General features: G+C 40.5%; 4 protein-coding genes across 8 annotated transcripts; 1 reads left to right on the forward strand and 3 right to left on the reverse strand.

The window, feature by feature from the left end:
* Positions 1–545: 545 nt before the first annotated feature.
* LOC111483831 (nucleobase-ascorbate transporter 1-like) lies at positions 546–4,568 on the reverse strand. Its single transcript, XM_023130167.1, has 14 exons — positions 4,087–4,568; positions 3,142–3,239; positions 2,885–3,061; positions 2,674–2,774; positions 2,510–2,585; positions 2,367–2,426; positions 2,102–2,289; positions 1,922–2,018; positions 1,750–1,836; positions 1,613–1,671; positions 1,439–1,530; positions 1,281–1,358; positions 1,043–1,203; positions 546–961 (listed from the first exon to the last, which is right to left on the reverse strand). The coding sequence occupies exons 1-14, from the start codon at positions 4,457–4,459 to the stop codon at positions 749–751; spliced, it is 1,860 nt and encodes a 619-aa protein (XP_022985935.1). The 5' UTR covers positions 4,460–4,568; the 3' UTR covers positions 546–748.
* Positions 3,339–12,346, reverse strand: LOC111483836 (probable plastidic glucose transporter 1). 4 transcript variants are annotated; one of them, XR_002718421.1, is made up of 15 exons: positions 11,803–12,345; positions 11,600–11,720; positions 11,251–11,451; positions 11,069–11,168; positions 10,731–10,843; positions 10,145–10,238; positions 9,914–10,070; positions 9,212–9,358; positions 9,044–9,117; positions 8,282–8,370; positions 7,992–8,106; positions 7,267–7,494; positions 5,641–6,056; positions 5,422–5,565; positions 3,339–3,351 (listed from the first exon to the last, which is right to left on the reverse strand). XR_002718421.1 is itself a non-coding variant. In XM_023130179.1 (14 exons), the coding sequence occupies exons 1-13, from the start codon at positions 12,011–12,013 to the stop codon at positions 7,297–7,299; spliced, it is 1,527 nt and encodes a 508-aa protein (XP_022985947.1). In that variant the 5' UTR covers positions 12,014–12,346; the 3' UTR covers positions 5,618–6,056; positions 7,267–7,296. The 4 variants fall into 4 exon arrangements, 3 of the variants coding, with proteins under 3 accessions (XP_022985945.1, XP_022985947.1, XP_022985946.1); XM_023130179.1 differs by lacking the exons at positions 3,339–3,351; positions 5,422–5,565 and having other exon boundaries at positions 5,618–6,056; positions 11,251–11,308; positions 11,402–11,451; positions 11,803–12,346; XM_023130177.1 differs by lacking the exon at positions 3,339–3,351 and having other exon boundaries at positions 5,282–6,056.
* Positions 12,347–12,829: 483 nt separating this feature from the next.
* Positions 12,830–15,697, reverse strand: LOC111483818 (golgin subfamily A member 6-like protein 22). Its single transcript, XM_023130139.1, has one exon. The coding sequence runs from the start codon at positions 15,570–15,572 to the stop codon at positions 13,041–13,043; it is 2,532 nt and encodes an 843-aa protein (XP_022985907.1). The 5' UTR covers positions 15,573–15,697; the 3' UTR covers positions 12,830–13,040.
* A 910-nt stretch (positions 15,698–16,607) lies between these two features.
* LOC111483828 (transcription factor GTE4-like) lies at positions 16,608–20,777 on the forward strand. 2 transcript variants are annotated; one of them, XM_023130163.1, is made up of 6 exons: positions 16,608–17,119; positions 17,259–19,050; positions 19,143–19,188; positions 19,280–19,393; positions 19,519–19,589; positions 20,347–20,777. In XM_023130163.1, exons 2-5 carry the CDS (start codon positions 17,338–17,340, stop codon positions 19,575–19,577), a joined length of 1,932 nt encoding a protein of 643 aa, XP_022985931.1. In that variant the 5' UTR covers positions 16,608–17,119; positions 17,259–17,337; the 3' UTR covers positions 19,578–19,589; positions 20,347–20,777. The 2 variants fall into 2 exon arrangements, with proteins under 2 accessions (XP_022985931.1, XP_022985930.1); XM_023130162.1 differs by having other exon boundaries at positions 16,608–19,050.
* Position 20,778: the final 1 nt, after the last annotated feature.

The following is a 20,778-nucleotide window of genomic DNA, read 5'->3' on the forward strand; positions in this document are numbered from 1 at the left end:
TATGAAATGGATCTCTGAAGGACTCCTTTTCGGTTATCGACCTTCGTCGTGTCGATGCTCCACCGCGGGTGGATGAAAGAAGGTTTACCGGCGACACTATTACCGGCAGTGTACGTAGCCGATCTCGCCATTGCCTCTTTTCCACTTTCTATTATTTGAAATTTTGTCAAAAAGTATCTTTTCTTCTGTTAGTGGATTTCAATTTGTTCATAACATTTATAGGAATGAGACGCAGAAATATTTTGATTAACACAACTTAGAATGTAGGTTTTCGATGAACAATCGCGTTTAAGCTTACAGAAGTTTTAATTTTCTATGGATACAAGGTTTTGATCCTTCGGCTTTCCATATTGATTAGCTACTTTGCCAGCCCCACTTTACTAGTTCAATTTAGAATTTGATGCTTTTAGGCTTCCAAATTATTATTATGCTTTTAGGCATTCTATTAAGAATATCTTTAAAAAATGGGAAAAATTCAAATCCGATCTTGGGAGTCTGCCTTGCCGGAAAGCCACTTTTAGATGTTTTGAAAAAAAAAGATGGGATTGGACTTTAGAACCCTAATTTCCCTCATATTTTTATTGCATCTACAAAAGCATGGATCAAATTCTCTACGATCGTCCAGGACCCACTTACAAATGGTCCACAAAAAATGTAAAGAAAGACAAAAAACAAAAGATTGAGATCAGGCCAAGGGTTTTGTTAATCTGAGTGGGGTAGAGAAGAAGGCTAAGCTGAAATTCAAATTCTAAGTTGGCGGGAAAAATCTGTTAAGATTGAATGGTAAAGTATAGAACTCTTCATTTCTGTTGTCTCCTCTGAACGTTCTGAACTTCACCCACCATGGCATTCCTCTATCTTTCTTTGATTTTTCTACCTCCAATGTGTTGTCAAGCAACACAGCCACTGCCAACGACACTGTTACTTGCGACGAGAATATTGTGTTCATAATCGCATTGAACTGCAAATCCATGTCAAACCCAACATTAGAACATGATAAACAAGCATGGCCTTTTTTTGCTTGGGTCGAGTAAGAGTTTACCCATCCAGCGTTCGAATGAACAAGCCCACGGTGGGTAGGGTTCCAGTATTCATTGAAAAACTGGGGGATGGATAATCCGAGAAACAGTGAAAGTCCTGTGATGATGAGGTTTCTCATTGAATTCATGTTTGTGAACTGGAGAAATGATAATCCGACCGAAGCTGAGAAACGCAAGCAGTTTTTGTCAGGTGGAGTGTAACTATGAATGAATGAAGTTTGTTCAAGTTTTGATGCGTACCGACAAGGCCGAAGAGTACACAGTAGAGTGCAGCGAAGATGGGGATTGGTATGGATGCAAAGACAGCTCCAAATTTACCTTAAAAAGAACCATCAAGTTGTAACTTGTTAGCGGTCTGAAGGCTAAATTGGATACCAAGATGTAGTGTTCTTACATACCCAAGGTAGAGAAAAATATCATGAAACCAGCAGAAATTTGAACAACCCTTCGACTTCCGACTCGGGTAAGCCCAAGAAGTCCCACATTTTCCCTGCATAACATAATTGCAACATTGATCGAGTTCATTCGTGTCGGAAACAGGAAGATGAAAAATAGAACAGACTCCATCTTACACAGCAACCGTTGCACCAGTGGTTGTTCCAAAGAGACCGTTCAGCAGGACGCCAATCCCCTAACAAGAAAGCAAACCATTTCAATCAGGGCCGTGCACAAACAACAGTAGGCAACCGGGTTAAACCAACCAGCTTACCTGCCAGCCAATGCCTCGGCTCAGTACATAAGCAGGAGGAGGGGTGGCAATTGCCAAGCGAGCGGCTGCCTTGTATGCACCGGTTGACTGTGATGAACATATTAAGAGTCAAGAGCAACTTTCAAGAGCACCGAGCTCACATTCATTTTCAGACTGTGAGGAGGAGAAATACCTCAACCATTGAAACAAAAACAGCAGCCATCATAGCAAATGAATGACCAGCTGAAAAAGTAGGAGGACCCCATTGCAAAGGGTATGGAAACTTGAACCTGAAACAGCAAACACATTCATGTGTTCTTTCAGTTCCAGCAACTCTATAAAGCCAACACCAAGAAAGTGAGTTTCTGCTCACCATGGGGCAGTGGTAATAAGATTTGCTCTATCAGTTCGGCAGCTTAACTGGGTTTTTATGGGCTTGTGCCGATACGCCCCGCTCGCGGTTAAGATAACAGAATAGATCCAAACAATTGTGACACAGATCAACACTGGAAATCTCTCAAAAATTGGAAGATCTCTGAAGAGTCTCACATGCTTTAGATACTGCAATTCCACCAGAGGTTAAGAAAGTAATGAACATACCAAGAGGACCGACTACAAGAGAAATGAACGCCACTTACTTGTGATGATCCAATGACAAGTATGAGCATGGGCAACCCTATTTCCACACACTCCCCCAGCTGAAAAACAAAAACTCCTTGTCTTGGTTACAAATAATGGAAGCAAAATCCAGGAGATAAACCCCAAAGCTCATGGAACCTACCACTGGAAATCCTCGTTGAAACAAGCCAAGGCCAACCAATCCGACAACAGGAGCCATTCCCAATGGACTGAAGAAGCTACACACACAAAGCAATGACATGATCAACGACATCGATAAGTGATACAAGATCCCCACAATTGTTTCATTGAAGTGAAGGAACATACCGTGAGAGTAAGCCCCAAACTTGGCTGTAACCGAGAATGATCTGTATGCTTGAGGCAACAATGAGAGCTCCTTGGATGGCACGCATTGTATGTAAAAATCTCTGCAAACGAATCACATGGGAAGATCTCTTTCAATACCCTGTATACAGACTATGTTATTCTGTATACAGGGGATTTCCTCTATTAAGATAGATGAAGATGAGAAACTTACTTCATGAGAATCGGTAATCCGTTGCAATGATGAGTCTCCGACAATGTAAGCTATAGGAACAACATAGGCAAAGGAGCCTCCAACTACTGCTGGTAATCTAGTTCCAAACAGTGCTTGGAGAAGTGTGTTTAAGCCAGCTACAAAAAGAAGAGTCTGAATGACTCGTGCTTTGTCTCCCTGAACAAAGAAAACGATAATATGAGATCAATCAAGTGTAAACGACGGCCAGAGAATGAAATGAAGATAACCAAGCTTACATTGTCTCCACCCATTGCTGGGACGATTAAAGATGGAATCATCACATTGGTGCCTAGCATCAGAATGTAATTCTGAAAAGCTAGTAGGATGGTTTCAGCTGCAAAACAACACCATTTTATATACTCAAAAATAAGAGTAAGTTGAGCGTTTATTTATGTAAATAGTAGCGGATATTGTACTTTTTGGGCTTCCCTTCAAGATTTTAAAACCTCAAGGTAGAGGTTTTTGTTTTGTTCTCCTTTTCAACTTAAATGGGATCTCACAATCCACCCCCTCTTGGGTTCAGTATCCTTGTTGGCAAACTGCCCGATGTCGGTGTCTAGCTCTGATACCATTTGTAATGGTTCAAGCCCACTGCCAACCAATATTTGTCCTCTTTAAGCTTTCATTTTAAAACCTCTGTTGGGAGAGGTTTCCACATCCTTACAAGGAATGTTTCGTTGGTGACATAAACTACCATCACCGTCTTAAGGCCTAGCAAGTGACTGATCATCAATAAAAGCAGAATTTTGGCAAAAATTTATCAGTGTATATCAGAAATCCTCAAAGGGGTTAGCATTCCTTGTGAATCAATTGGAAATGTGAAAGCTGGATTACAGTTTAGCATCCAAAGAAGGAAGCTTTAGAAGCTATAGAATCCCATTCCATTTCTTTTAAGATAATAATCTGAAGCAACATAATCAGAAGAAGCTTGCACAATAAGAACACGACAAAAAGCAGAGACCAACAAAAAATGGAGAGAAAACTCGTATTCACAAGTGCAGTTCGCCTAAGAAAAACACCAACCCGAAATTTCCACCAACACTGTAAAGCCGACCAACCATTTTCCCGACATGAAAGGCAATGAGTGGTTTTCCAGAAGGATTCTCAGTTGAGACAGAGACAGGGAAATGAAAATTGCAGAAAGTATAAGAAGAAATGTAAAGGGGGGAGAAGCATCGTACCCCAAGAGGGGTTGGAGTCTATGCAGTACTCAAGGTCTTGGAGCTGTTCCATGGGAGGGTGAGTGATGTCCTCCATTGTTGTGGCCTTCTTTTCTTTGTTTTTCTTCTTCTTCTCACAGACACAGCTGCTTTTGGTCGAAACGAAGAAGAAGAAGAAGAAGAAAGGGTAAAGTATAGATATAAAGTGAAGAGCAAAAGCAAGAGGGAAAGAAATGAAAAAGAACAATATGCAAAGCAGAAACCCTCCAACGCCAAGCCTCCCTTCGCTGTAGTTGAGAACCCTCTTCTTTTTTTTCCTCCTTTTTTTCCTCCTTTTCCCTTCTTTCCTTCCTCTCTCTCTGACTTGGAGTACGATGACGAAAATACCCCTCATTTATGCTCATAACTACGAAATAGCCATCCAAATTTTCATCCTGAATAGTACAGTAATAAATGGCCTGCAAATGGCGTACCCCACAAATACAGGTATTTACTTTATTTCAAAATTGACCATGTACAATTTGGAACTATTTAGGTAAAAAGATAAATTATTTTTGTTCCATGTCAATGACAATAGTAAACTACTTGAGAATGTGTTGAGATTTTTGGTCAAGACAATTGATTTTATTCTCGTGATGTTTATATAGATTCATTATACACGTCTGCTTCTAACATTGGATAAATTTGATAAATTAACTGTTCAGTTGTATCGTATTTGTTATTTTGTTTTTTTCTAGAACAATACCGAACATTCTTGTTCAATTGTATCGTATTTGTTGTTTTGTTTTTCTTTCTAGAACAATACCGAACATTCTTGTTTTCTTGACTCTTTTCGGAACGGGTATAAAGATGGTTGTTTAATTGAGTCAAGCCTATAAATTTAGACCCTTTTATTGGGTAACGATTTAGAGCAATTGGGAAAGTAAAATAATTTTTTTTTTCAACTTACCAATTCAATTCGTGGGAGGGCAAAATGGTCAAATGGCATAAATTGGAATGTCGAGGAGGAGGTGGTTTCGGCTGAAACGGCCTCACTACTAATAAAGATTTAAAAGATAAAAAACAATAATTAAAAAATAAAAAATAAAAAATAAAAAAAAATATTCCATCCTCCACAATATCCGACTCCACGGAATAAAAAATACAAGAAAAGTGGAAGACCCAAATTAACCTTTTTATTTATTTATTTATTCTTTTTTTTTTCTTTTCTTTTTTTAAAAATCTCCAAAATCCAAACCTATTTCTCACTAGATAAGAATCATCTTTATTTCGAGTTTCATTTGAGGGTTATGATGGGCACAAGTTTTTTTTAGAACAAGAACCAGTAGAATTCGAACATCTGATTTTTTAGTGAACGATTCAAGAAATTCTAGAAAAAACCACCTGCAAATTCTCCATCGGAATCTTTCTCTCGAACCCCACGAAACCAAACGTAAAATTTTACCGGAGCGTGCGTAACCAGGGCCCACTCGGGTGGGGTCTCTCTGTTCTTAAGTGTACCTAAAGGAGTAATTTTTAGGTGGATTTATGGCGATTTTAGGCAGCAAAAAGGTGGAGCAAAGTTGCATGACTCACTTTGACAGATCAAAACTCGAAACAGCAATCATATTGGTCATGGGTATTTGAGTTTCTTCCTCTCTTTCTCACCTTGGACTAAGAGCCCCTCGCCTTCCGCTTCCAAAACCGCCGCCCTCTGCCTTTTAACATTACCTTACCTGTGATTTCCGTTTCAAAACCGACCCAAAAGTTTGAAACTTGCAACTTTGAACCATCTCTACATCAGTTTTCAAATGCCATCCATATCCAGGTTTGGGGTGTGGCCCTGTCTGGGTTCTTGTCAAGTCCACAAACCAGTGTCCAAACAGCCGCTTTCTGATACATGCCTTCCCAAACAAGCCCTTTAAAAAAGGCTCCCCACTCCAACTGGGTTCGTCTTGCAGGTGAGGAGACAGACAGAGAATCTCGCATCTTTTAACTGCTCTTCATTAGTCCTGTAATTAGCAACTATTAATACAAGGAGTAAATGCAATTACATCAACTTAATTATGGATAAGAACACTTAAGTATTACTTTGACTGTAATGAAGCATATAATGTGTTGAAGGGAATAATATTGGTACTGGCAGAGGGGGTACATTGGGTATTAATTATCTTTTGGAATAAAGTCAGGGTTGACAGCTGAAGAATATGGAGGATTCCTCTATCCTTTTGTATTGCCTTTTCTCTCTTTCTTATTGTTTTACTTTATGCCCATCTTTCTTCAGTAAATGGCCCTTAAGAACACCACAGGCACTAACAGTTTTGTTCTAAGGAAAGAGAAAGAACAAAACAACAAAACCCATTAAAAACTAGAAGAAATTTGAATCTGTATGTAAAGAGACCCCACTGTATGATATGTATTATCCATACATAATTCCACAAAGAGATCAAAAAAACGGGAAAAAACGAGAACTTTTATGTACTAGCTCGAGCCCACTACGAATAGATATTGTCCTCTTTGGACTTCCCCTTAAGGTTTTAAAACATGTCCATTAGAAAGAGGCTTTCACACCCTTATAAGGAATGTTACATTCCCCTCTCCAATCAATGTGGGATCTCACAATCCACCCCTCCTTGGGGCCAGTTGACACACCGCCCGGTGTCTGGCTTTGATACCATTTGTATCACCCAAACCCACCGCTAGCAAATATTGTCCTCTTTGAGTTTTCTCTTCCGAGTTTCTCCTTAAGGTTGTAGAATATGTCCATTAGGGAAAGGTTTCCACACCCTTATAAGAAATGTTTCGTTTCCCTCTCCAACCGATGTGGGATCTCACAATCCACTCCCTTAGGGGCTCAGCGTCATCGTGTGCCCGATGTCTGGCTCTAATACCATTTGTAAGAGTCCAACCCCACCACCAGCAAATATTGTCCTCTTTGGGCTTTCCTTTAAGGTTTTGAAATGCGTGCACTAGGGAAAGAGAAAGGTTTCCACGCCTTTATAAGGAATGTTTCGTTCCCCCCTCCAACCGATATGGGATCTCACATTTTAACTACAAGGAATTATTTTTCATTTCAACAAGTAAAAGGGGAAAAATTCGAATCTCTAACCTTTTGGTTGAGAGTGTGTGCTTAAATTATTAAGCTATGCTCGAGTAGGAGACGAGAAGGCATTCTTGAAAAATGTAAACTTTTCTTTATTCTGCATCTATATAAAACAGTACCCAGCAAAGTGGCCAGGGTCAATCTCTGTATTACTTGTCGCTGCCATGGAAGTTGGGATTTAGTGCCATCTCGATCTCCTCCAAAGACCTCCCTTTAGTTTCCACTAAGAAGTACTTGGAAAATATGGCTGCCACCAAGGAGAATGCACCAAAGCTAGCATAAACTGGAGCAACTCCAAATGTTTGGACCAAGTCGAGAAAGAACAGACCCACTGAGAAATTGCATACCTGGGCATAGAGTATGATTTGAAGAAACAACATGTTAATATAGCAGCATGAAAAACACTCATGGAAGTTTATATGAAAGATGGCCCGTTACGTATCAACGTTAGCCTTATAGTTTTAAAACGCATCTACTGGGGAAAGGTTTTCACACCCTTATAAGGAATGTTTCGTTCCCCTCTCCATCTGAGGTGGGATCTCACAATCCACCCCCTTGGGGCCCAGCATCCTCGCTAGTACACCACCCGGTATCTAGCTCTGATACCATTTATAACAGTCCAAGCCCACCGCTAGCCGATACTATCCGCTTTGGCTCGTTACGTATCGTCATCGGTCTCATGGTTTTGAAACGCATCTACTAGGGAGAGGTTTTCACACTCTTATAAGGAATGTTTCATTCCTCTCTCCAACCGATGTGATATCTCACAAGAACATTTGCATGTTTCAAAACTTCACAAAGTATGTAATGATTCTGCTAATAATAGGTTGTTCTGCTTGCTTACCCAGTGAACTGCAAGGCTGAATCCCATGATCTTACCACGCGCTCGGTTGCTGCTAAGCTCGGGTATAATAATACCCGTCACTGGACCGGCTCCGATTGCGAAGGAAAAGATATAACTATGGAAATGAGAAAACAAAAGACACCCCAGTCAAGAAATCCTCTGAAACCAGTACATTTTCAACAAATTTTGTCGATTTTCTTTTAAAAAAAAGATGATAGTCTATGAATGAGTTTGCAATAAATAGTGCAGAATTCGTCTCTATCATGAATAAAGAGTGAGCAAATACTTACGCAATAGTTCCTACTATTGATAAGTTGTGACTCAGTTCTTCATCAAGCTGGAAACTAATGGTAGAGACAATAAGCAACATTGAAACTGCCTGCACAGAGATGAAAATTTAAGAGTATTATGGGACGTGTAATAAAAGTAGACATTGTTCTGTTTGAATTTTCTCTTCCGGGCTTCTCTTCAAGGTTTTAAAACACATTCATTAAAGAGAGATTTCCACACCCTTATAAGAAATGCTTTGTTCCCCTCTCCAACTGACGTGGGATTTTTCAATCCACCCCCTTGGAGACCTAGCGTCCTCACTGGCACACCGTCTGATGTTTGGCTATGATACCTTTGTAACGGCCCAAGACCACTACTAGCAGATATTGCCCTTTTTGAGCTTTCCCTTTTGGGTTTCCTCTCAAGGTTTTAGAACACGTCCACTAGGGAGAGGTTTTCACACCCTTATAAGAAATGTTTCGTTCCCCTCTCCCACCGATGTGGGATCTCACAATCCACTACCCTTGGGGACCCAGCGTCCACGCTGGCACACTGCTCGGTGTCTGGCTCTGATACCATTTATAATAGCCCAAGCCCACCGCTAGCAAATATTAACTTCTTTGGGCTTTTCCTTTCGAGCTTCCTCTCAAAGTTTTCAAACATATCTACTAAGGAGAGGTTTCCACACGTTTATGAGGAATGCTTCGTTCCCCTCTAACCAATGTGGGATATCACAAGATGTGTACCGTCTTGCCTTGAAATACCTCTGTCATTAAACTCACCATTCCCAAATAGCTTCCAATTAATAGCCTCTGCCTCCCTTGCTTATCCATCAGGTTCAACGCACAGAGAGCACCTGTTGAATACCAGACTAACGAATGAATATATTTTCTAAGGAAAAAGATTTTGCATACAGATAAGTTCATCAAATAAAGAAAAATTTTGAGTACCAGCAAAGTTGGTAATTCCAATAACTAAACTTGCTAAAGCACCATTTGTGATTCCAACGTCTTGAAAGGTTAACGAAGAAAAATAAAGAACTCCATTTATGCCAGCAAACTGTTGAAGGAAGAAAAGGGCACCTCCAATGAATGCCACTGTAATTAAGCAAAGAAATGAGAAGGTCATATGAAGTACAATTGCATTGTTAAACCGAATAATTAGACCTTTTAACTAAACAAGCCCATCGCAAGCAAATATTGTCCGTTTTGACCCATTACGTGTCTCCTAGGGAAAGATTTTCATACCCTTATAAGGAGTGTTTCGTTCTCCTCTCCAACTAATGTGGGATCTCACAATCCACCCACTTAGGGGCCAAATGTCTTTGCTAGTACACCCCTCAGTGTCTGGCTCTGATACCATTTATAACAACCCAAGTCCACCACCAGTAGATATGTCCGCTTTGACCCATTACGTAGCGCCGCAGCCTCACGGTTTTAAAATCGTCTTCTTGGGAGAGGTTTTCATACCCTTATAAGGAATGTTTCGTTTTCTTCTCCAACCGATGTGAGATCTCACAGTTAAGCTCCCAGAAAGAAGGCAATCATTCATAAAGGGTAATGCATACTCTTGTCAAGACTTTTGGAACAAAGACATGAGATAAGGTTTATCACGTGAAATTCTAAAACCAATTAAAAAGGATCACCCGATACCTCTAAAGTTCGGTTCCTCGAGAAGCTCCGACCATTCACTGTTCAAATCACTTCCATCGTTCCTTATAACGGACTGGAACTCTTCAACAGCTCTTTCAACTTCAGATTCTCCCCATAGGTTGCCAATAACAACTCTGCTTTCATCAACTCGTCCAGCCTAGAACACCATATGGAACCTCTAAAGAAGCTGCTGACAAAATCCTGTTGTCTTTAAAAAACGTGAAGTCCTACCTTGCTTAGCCAGCGTGGACTTTCAACTGCAAACTGCATGCCAAATGCAATAAAGAATCCCGGAAGACTTGCAATATAGAGCATTATTCTCCACCTGAAGGAAGCCAGCCAAGGCATGTTAAAGTTTATCAGAAATTGCAGCAAGAATTTAAGCCCTGAAGTAAGAAACAATCAACGTAACAGACCAAAACCACCGCTAGCAGATATTGTTCTCTATGGACTCTCTGTTCTAGGCTTCCCCTCAAAGTTTTAAAACCCGTCCACTAGGGAGATGTTCCAAACCCTTATAAGGAATCTTTCGTTCCCCTCTCCAACCGATGTGGGATCTCACAATCCACCCCTCTTGGGGCCTAGCGTCCTCACTCGCACACCGCTTGGTGCCTGGCTCTGATACCATTTGTAACAGCCCAAACCCACTGCTAGAAGATATTGTCCGCTTTAGCCCGTTACGTATCGTCGTCAACCTCACGGTTTTCAATCACGTCCACTAGGGAGAGGTTTCCACATCCTTATAAGGAATGTTTCGTTCTCCTCTCCAACCAATGTGAGATCTCACAATCAAGAAAAGAGAGCAAAGCGCACACACCAATGTGGATCGCCCTCGGATGGAATTCCCAGAAACAGAGAAGCAATAATTCCAAGACACGTTCCAATCTGACATAGGCCTCCAAGTGTTCCCCTATACTTTGTTGGAGCAACCTACACGATCAACAATCAAAATCAGGCATAACGCCTTCAACCTCGATGGTCACGTTTACAAAATTTGCAACACTCAGTCCACTTTTTGAGGCTATGCCTCATTCAAATATAACAGTACAAAGCATATTGGTTGAAACACCATTTGAATTTGCATTAGTTCAAGCATTTTCATCAACGCCACAAACTGAACTTGAAGAGAGAGAGAGCTTAGAAGAAATGCAGTACCTCAGAAATATATATTGGAACAAGTACTGTATTAACTCCAATGCCAAGGCCAACAAGAAATCTTCCCCAAAGTATTTCATCCAATGTATGCGCTTGAGCACTGACACGAACACGGCGAGTCAAACAGAGATAATCAGCTAAAGAAAACACTGTCAGTATACATTCAACAGAGAATCAAATACCTCAACAGCCCACCAACAATCAATGGTATCGTGGCAATTTGAAAAGTACGCCTAAAGCCTAGTTTATCAAGCAGCGAGCCAGAGCTTATACTTCCAAGAAATGCACCAACAATAAAAATGCTCACAACAAGTCCCTCAAGGATTGGGTTACCATCAAAGCCAAGTTCTCGAGCAACAGAAATAATAGGACCATTCATTACTCTGCAAAATATGGTGTAAATAGCTTAAACTCAACAGATTGATAGAAACAAACAAATTTGGTCATGAATTTGGGTTTCCCAAGATTTGAGTCAGATGATTCTATGTAGACATTAGGAGAATACAGTAATTGATAGCACAGAGGGGTTACCCTATGTGGTAACCGAAGAGAAAATTAGACATGGAAGCAACCAGAACATGAGGAAAAGCAGGCAGCCATCCTATATCAAGGCCATCGCTATCCTCTGCTCGCACAGAAACACCTTCGCTCTCTGCCAAAATTCAACGAGCTAAGAATCGAATAGCAACGTACCTAATAGCTTTGTGGAAACTCAATGGATCAAAATGTCGAACCTGATTTTCCGTTCTTCAGCTCCGGCAACTGTTTATTCGCAGCCAATACCTGGAACTTCTTAGCCGGATGAAACACAGCGCGCAAACCGGAACGTGAAGGAAGTGACCTATGTCTGCATAGAGCGCAGGACGGAGGTATTGATCGCCGACCAACGGCGCTGATCGGCGGTGGCAGTGGGACCGGGAGATGAAGAACCGGAATGTCCCTCATGAAACGAAGAACCAAGAAACCGAGGGAGTTCGGGTTTACAAGTACAGAAACACCCACATCACGGATTTAAAACCAAATTGGTGGCTCCACCCATTTTCATGATATTTGTTCGAGAAGAAGCCATCCAGAAAAGGACCCACTCAAGGAAAAGTCCATCTGTGGGCACGTGTTTGATGGGGATTGACGATGAAAACGGAGACCGATGGAGGATGATTTTGACTCGAATAGCACACGTCGGGAAAATCGGAGGTGATGCTTTAAGACGGTGGTGGAAGGAAACCACAGGAGATGTTGCTCATAGATTATTATAGGAGAAAATTAGACCGCCGAGGAATGGTTTTTACAGAATAAAACCCGCGAACCTTGCAGGACCCAACTATACGTATATGGAAACAACATTAATTTTTTTTTTAAAGATTTGCCATCGTCTTTAAACTTTTGTTATTCTAAACAACGTACATCTTTGGAATATGCAGATAATCCAAGTAGAAGATGAACAAAAAATATTGTCAAAACCAAAATTTTAAGGGGAAAAAAGTGTTTTTAACCTTAGTTTATAGCAGACACATGAAGACCGAGCTGATGCAACGGTTTAATCGTCACTCTCGGTATAACACAGTAGATAAGACATCAACTACTGTGGATATCTTTTTGCAACATTCAGAAAATGGGCTTCTTTTACAGATTCAGTATCAGCTTTACAGAGGTCATATGAAGAATCAGGAGTTAGAATCCCCAATAATCTTAGCATCTTTGATCAGTACAAAAAAGTTGAGAGCAAAGAGGCCCATAGGGGTTTGTCTACGAAAGACAGAATGAATGAAAGCTTTCAAAGCTCCTCATATGTTGATAAGAATAATAACTTTTAACATTAACCGTAATCTGCCGATAAAATTGGAAAGAACTAAATTTCCTGTTCGAATCTACACAAACAGAGACACAAAACTAAAAAAAAAAAAAAATACCATTTGAAGCAAGCTAGTCATGATTCAAAGTTAACTATACACAGTGCGTTCCGGGGACTGCATCATTCATTTGAAACGGGTTCTGAAGTTTCTGGAGCTTTCCTATTTGCGAATGATTCACTCAAGGTTTTCACTTCATTTCCAAAATCTAGCAGCCTACTATCCAATGAACTAACCTGCTGCAGATGAGCATGGAATACATCGACGAACTTATCTTCCAAGGCTTTGAACTTCTTTTCAATAACTAAGCGGTTTAGTCTATCTTCCTCTGCCTGCTTCAAACGGATCCTTTCCAGTTCCATGGTGCTCAGAACAAGACCACCAGAACCAGCAACATCTTTGTAGAGTGGTTCATCAGGTTGCGAGCACCGGGCTCTATACTCTGCAAATGCTTTGTGTGTTTCCCTCATTGCCTTTCTGTAGCCGTCCAGTAAATTTCCCATCACATAGAGCTCGCGCTCAAGTCGGTAAATATCAGACTGCATCTTCTGCTGCTCCTCAAACTTTGTCTTTCTCAAATGTTCAATGAAGGTCTCTCTCTGCTGCAGCTCGTGAAGCAAGTATTGCTGATTCATTGTGGCCTGCTGATGAACCTGTTCTTTCTCTGCGTACATTATCCTGGCTTTATCGAGCCACTGTTGTACGTTATCCATACACTTGTCATAGTCAAGAGGACCTTCGCTCCTTAACCTCTTGTTCCCGCCATTAAGAGACTGAGCTGGGTTGTCAATATCGGGGTCAATCACTCTCTTGTTGCTATTAACAAAAGGCATGCATCCACCAGAACTCATTCTGCTATCATCTCTGGGTGGAAGAAATTCAACAGGTGAATGATCACGCAATTCAAATTCTGAGTTAAAATTAATTGGCTCTGTCTCCATTTCTTGAATAAAATGGCTCGAAGGAAATCCATCAATTGGATTGCTCCTTGGTAACAGGCGGAACTCGCCTTCCTGATCTTCCTCCTCCTCTTCTTCCTCCTCCTCCTCCTCCTCTTCTTCTTCCTCCACTTCCTCCTCCTCTTCTTTTCCTTGACCATCCCCTTCTTCTAATTCTGCTTTCTTATCATCCCCAAAATCAAATTCCTTGAATTCATTCGTATTACACCTTCTGAACATAAGCTCCGGGGCACTACCTTTTCGATCAAAAAGCCATTGACCTTGTTGTTGTGGCTGTTCTTCTTCTTCTTCTTCTTCTTCCTCTTTGCTTTCCACTAAATCCATCATATCCCCAATACTATCCTTCTCCTTTTGAATATCAACTTTCTCGACATTGTCTTGCCCAAGGCACAATTCAATATTTTGTTCCTCCAATTTCTTAAACATAGAGTCATCGTTCCCCACTATCTTTAGACTGTCATTACAAGCCCCATCTTCATCATCCTGTTCTTCGTCCTGTTCTTGTTCTTGTTCTTGCTCATGCTCTTGTTCTTGCTCATGCTCATGCTCATGCTCTTGCTCTTGCTCTTGCTCATGCTCATGCTCATTCTCATGCTCTTGCTCTTGCTCTTGCTCTTGCTCATGCTCCTGCTCCTGCTCCTGCTCCTGCTCAGGTTCCTGTTCCACCTCCTCCTTGTGTTCGACCTCTTCTACCTTAGGCGCTTCTTCCTTCAATAAATCCTCCCGTTGTGCTCGGATCAGACACTGCAAATGTGAAGCATAGTAACAATTCACCAATTGCGGAGATTGCATCAACTCCTTCTCCACCATAAACCAAATCAAACCAGCCCAATCAACCCGCTCAAAGCTCCCATCCTTGATCGCCTTTGTCCAATTCATTATCTCATTGGGCATCATCCACGTATCTTCGTGTAAGAGTAACCAGTTGGACACAAAATCCTCAATAAAAGCGATCGATTCCTCTGATGCTATGGGATCTTCCTCACCATCCTCCAGTATCGCCGCTTTCTTCACCGGCAACCCCAAGGCACGAGCCAAATCAGCCCGATTGACCCTGATTCTATTTCCATTGACATAACTACACCTCTGGTTGTTGCTAAAATTCGCAACTAATTGCAAAAGAAGGTCATATCGCAGAGACCTATCAAATTTAATATGAACGAAATCCCACAAGCCCAATCGCTTCAAAAGCCTCTCGTGACTCGAGAAATCCAGATTTTTAGCAGGGACGAAGGGAATGGGTTTAAAAGTATCAACCAGAATCTCGAGCTTCTTCTGAGATTTCTCCTGAAAGAATCTTCGTTTCATCCAGGACTTCTTCCGCTTCGGAGCCCGTCGAGAAGCAGCAGAAGAAGAAACAAACGCGTTGACATCCGCGATTCGAGGTGAGAGCGCAGTAGACTCACCTTGGTCGCTAGGATCATGATCATTGATGAAATTTTCATTGAGTTGGAGCTCCGAATCTTGCGGGTCTGCCTGAGGGGAGTTCTGTTGAGGATCGGACAATTCTAGGGTTAGGGTTTCAGAAGTTTGAGGCGGATCGGACTGCCTCTGTTCTTCTTCTACCGCTCCTTCTCCTCCTTCTTCCGGTTGTTGCAAGTCCGTGGAATTAGGGTTTTGAGCAGGAGACATTGGATCTTCTTCTTCTTGGTGTTCGGAATGAGGATGCGGAGGAGAAAGTGCGGGAATCGCCATGGGAATTGATCTAGAAAATAGGTAAATTCCGATCAACTCGAGACTCGAGGTCAATACACTCTGACACAGCGGAACTGAATTAATCGCTTAGATTAAGTCTCTCCACTCCAAAACGACGTAGTCTGCATTCCGTCTCCTTTATAGTGTACGTAATTGAATCCTTTTGTGGAAATTCGAAGTATAAAATATTATTTTCCATTCACGGAAATTTTATTACCGCATTAAATTAAAATTTTAGCTCAACTTTCACAATTATAATTTTAATTTTAAATTTCGACAAATTTTTAAAATATTATTTTTTTCAAAATGTAATAAAGAATGTAATTTGTTTTAAATAGAGAAATTAAAAATTTATCTCAAACTTATTTATAAATAAGTTGAAAATAATTATTGAACACTTGGGTGATAAATCCACACTCAAAATCCACTGCTAGTAAATATTATTCGCTTTGGGCCGTTATTGTATATTTGTCACAATATCTACTAGTGGTGGACCAAACACCCTCTTGTGTCTTAGCGAAAACACTAGGCTTTCAAGCGGTGAATTGTGAGATCGAATTAACCATAATAAGAGTGTGGAAATATTTTTACACTAAACGCATAATGGGGAAGTCCATAAGGAAAAATTCAAAATTCTCGAGTGAAACTCAAAGATGACAATATTTGATAGTGTCGAACTATTACATATACACATTATTTTATATTATTTTAACTAAGTCATATAAGATAATTTTTAATTTTTTTTATGATCCTTTTGTTGGTACAATAAGGCAACATAAAAAATAAATAAATTAAGTGTGGAATGTTTCATTTTTTTACTGCCCGGTTAAAATCTTCCTAAAAAGTTAATTATTTGAATTACCGCCTCTCCCATCGTGGAGTTCAAGAAGTATTTTGCAATAAAACGACGACGATTTGAATTTGAGATGACTGGGCTTGGGCTTGTGGTGGGTATTGGGCTTGGGCCTGGTGAGTTATTTATGCCCTACTCTCGCCGTAACCGACGGCAGCATTTAAACGGCAAATTCAATTTTCCGTAGCTTCAAAACATAATCTTCTTCCTTCTTTTTTTTCAAAATAATCCACGCGCACGACTTATCAAATCCCCTTCGAAAATTCATAAACCAGTCCCCGCCATTGTTCCAACTCCATCAAATCTCCACGCCGTCCACTTTACGCGCCAAAATATTCTTCCCTCCTTTCTTCACATTGGGCCGTGCGGTACACTTTCCACAGTGACGCGTAAACATTGACATCTAAGGCCATTTCTTTGCACGGGCCTTTGGATGCCGTCCTTACGCGTCATATAATACGCTGCGGGCCACGATCTTCGCATCTGCCGTACACCTGTAACGTGACGACGTCGAGAGGCGGTGGATCTTAGAGACCCGGTGGTGTTTTTCTCAAGAACAACCGAGCCAGATCTGGCCGGGATTTCGGTTTCCGACCTCCAAACCCTAACGTTTGGTGCTGTTAGACGTATTTTCTTCGTTCGTGTGGCTTCTTCGGTGCAGTTTTATTGGATCCTTCGTGAATCCTAGAAATCGGTTTGTTTAATAGAGATATATATATATATATATATTTGTTTGGTTTAATTTGGTGAACGGCGTCGGTGTTGGTGTTTAATTTATTGGAGATTTGAGTTTTTTGCGTGTTTTGCTTGATTTTTTTTTTTTTCGGGTGAAGGGAAACCCTAGGTACGGATAATTCGATACTCTGAGGATAAAAAGAGGGTTTTAGGGTTTTGGGTATTTTGATTATTTGTATGGCTTCAGCGCCTATAGCTGGAGGAGGAGATGAAGGTAGAATTAAGCAGAGGTATTCGGAGTGTAAGGTTTACAGAAGGAAAACGTTCAAAGGTGTGAAGAGCCAGAATACGGCCAGTGCTACCGCCAGCATCACTGTGTCTACCACCACCACCGATAAGGATCCAAGCAACAGGAATGGGAAGACCATCTCCGACACGTTCAGCAACGTTAAAGACTTAAATAACAATTCAGACCAGGCGGTGCCGCATTCAGAAGCGTCAGAAGATGCGAATCTATCTCAGCAGGAGCCTTTACCGAACGCTGCCTCTGACGCTGACGATTTGACGAGGCTTGATGGACAGACATCCGTTGGACCGACTACGGAGGCTACTCAGGACCCGCCTTCTGTTAATGGGATCAGTAGTATGGGTTTCGACGATCATAATCGGGTCAACTGCGCATCAAAGCCGAAGCAGGAAATGCAAGAGCTTCGGCGGAAATTTGAGAGTGAGCTTGAAATTGTGAGAAATTTGGTTAAGAGGATTGAAGCCATACAGGGCCAGATAAATAGCGGGCATAGCCATTCTCACGTGTCGACAATGGATATAGCTGATAACGGTCGTGGAGCATATCATGTGCATTCGGAAGTCGGTTCTGTTGGTGTTCCTACGGATGACTCCAGGCCACTACGCCAGTTAAGCACATCGGTTCTGGAGAATGGTAAAGGGGTGCATGATTTCATGGAAAGGGAGAAGAGGACCCCGAAAGCAAACCAGTTCTACAGAAATTCCGAATTCTTGCTTGCGAAAGATAAGATTCCTCCAGCTGAGAGCTATAAGAAGTCCAAATTAAATGGGAAAAAGCATAGTAGAAGAAAATTTAAACATGGTTTTGGCACAGGTTCCAAGATCTTCAATGCTTGTGTTTCTTTACTTGAGAAATTGATGAAGCACAAGCATGGTTGGGTATTTAATACTCCTGTCGATGTAGAGGGGCTTTGTTTGCACGATTATTATATCATTATCAGACATCCGATGGACCTGGGTACTGTGAAAACGAGGCTAAACAAGAATTGGTACAAGTCTCCAAAAGAATTTGCGGAGGACGTGAGACTTACTTTCCATAATGCTATGACTTATAATCCAAGAGGACAAGATGTTCACATAATGGCTGAACAGCTGCTGAAAATCTTTGAGGATAGGTGGGTTGTAATAGAATCAAACTATTATCAGGAGCTGAGGTTGGGAATGGAATTTGGGGCTACTCGATCTTCCAATTCAATAAAATCCCATCCCATAACAGTTCCTCCTCTTGACATGAGAAAGATTCTACGGAGGTCAGAGTCATTGATTAACCCTGCCGATTCCAAGACACAGCCGATGAGTGTGACTCCGTCAGCAAGGACGCCTTCACTGCAAAAACCCAAGGCAAAAGATCTCTTCAAAAGAGATATGACTTACAATGAAAAGAAAAAGCTCAGTACGAACCTTCAGAATTTACCGTCTGAGAAGCTAGATGCCATTCTACAGATCATCAAAAAGAGAAACTTTGAACTTCTCCAACAAGAAGATGAAATAGAAGTAGACATTGATACTGTTGACACTGAGACTTTGTGGGAGCTTGATAGACTTGTTACGAATTACAGGAAAAGTTTGAGCAAGAATAAAAGGAAAGCTGAACTTGCCATTTTGAAGGCTCGGGCAGAAGCCGAGCATAATGGTCAGGAGAAGGTAAGCCTTGCATATAATTTTCCAGTCATTTCTTCTCATCGAAATTATCAATTGATATTTGCTAAGTAAAGCTCTGCTGCTCTCTCGTCTAGATCCCAGCCCTTGATGGTTCGAAGTTACTTAGAGAAACTAGAGCAGGTCAGTTTGTTGATGCACAGAATTTGGTGGGTTTTGCTTTTTTAATTGTCTAGTGAACAGAGTTACTAACGTTTAGGTTATTCTCATGCAGATGAAAATATTCTTTCCTCTTCATCACCCATCCGTGGGGGACAACAGCGGGATCATTCGAGCAAGTCCAGTAGCTCAAGTAGCTCTAGCAGTGATTCTGGATCTTCTTCTAGTGGTAAGTAAATCGTTTGTTTACTCGGATGTGCTTATAATAACGTCATATTGTTCATTTTGGTGAAAACTAGTCGAAATAATATTTTTCATATGTTACCAATTTTCTTTTTCATTTTTGTGTTGCAGATTCTGATAGTGACAGCTCTTCGGGATCAGGATCTGATTCAGGATCACCAACGCATTGATTTTCTATTCTGGTAATAATTTCATGTTTACACTTAATGATTGGTTTTTTTCTTTTGACACGCAGCTATGTTTTAATTCTAAGTTAGCGTTATTTCTGGAATTTCACTTCATGTTGGTGATTTTGAATATGTAGACCTAATAAACATTTGCCTAAGGTTGGTCCTTTTATTTATTAGATTGTTTTGAAAATTTTCATTATTATCTTTACATTTTGAAACTTATTCTTGTTCTTTATTAATATAAAGGATGAAAATTGACGTGACAAATGGTTTGCTTTCAAAAGATAGTAAATGATATTATGTGTGATTTTCAGTTTTTACCGCTTACACATTAGCGATGATACGACTTTCTATCCTAATTTAATAAAAATGTCTCCAAGGGTCTGAACAAATTTCAAGTTCATGACACTTTTCAACCTCTAAGGGGTATTTTGTATAATTTGTTCTATGTATTATATATAGAGATCATTTATGTATATATTTCATTTCATTTACACATTGAAGATTTTTGCCAGCATTTTGTATAATTTGTTCTATGTATTATATATAGAGATCATTTATGTATATATTTCATTTCATTAACACATTGAAGATTTTTGCCAGCATTTTCAAACTTTATTTGTTTTCATTTATTAAAAGAAGGTTGAAGTACAAATTTGGCCTTTATGATTAGAGCGTACTTCAATTTGGTCCTCGTGATCCTAAAGTTCGAATTTAGCCAATGGTTTGGGCTTTAATTTTTCACAGTTCTACTCTTGAATTTTCTTAGGTTGTTTTTGATGGATGGAAGGTAAATCGATTTCTTCTATTTCAGAAGAATTCAGATGGTGGATTTGAATCTGCAGTTGGTGTACAGTGAAAACCTATTTTGGAATGGGCCATCAGGTAATCCTTTTGATTGCGAACCAAAGGTGGTGAGCTATTAGATGCTAGTGGGTGTTTAGAGTTAATTCTGTCATTGTAATAATTTTGTAACATATGGTAGAATTTTGGTTTGATAGATGCTTCTTGTAGTCTCGTCGTACAGAATATGCATATTGCTTACTTCCATTACTCATGCAGTTCACAGCATGTGACTTTCTATTGCTTTCTCTGTTGGGTATCTTTTTTTCCTACCAGTTTCTGTAGTTGCAGTTGCCTATGTTCGCTTGAGAGTCTTGAACTGTCCATCTGTGTTAATTTGTAGCTGGTTCTTTTTTAT

The sequence above is a fragment of the Cucurbita maxima genome, unplaced genomic scaffold, assembly GCF_002738345.1.
Source record: "Cucurbita maxima cultivar Rimu unplaced genomic scaffold, Cmax_1.0 Cma_Scf00009, whole genome shotgun sequence".
In the NCBI taxonomy this organism is placed as follows: Eukaryota; Viridiplantae; Streptophyta; class Magnoliopsida; order Cucurbitales; family Cucurbitaceae; genus Cucurbita; species Cucurbita maxima.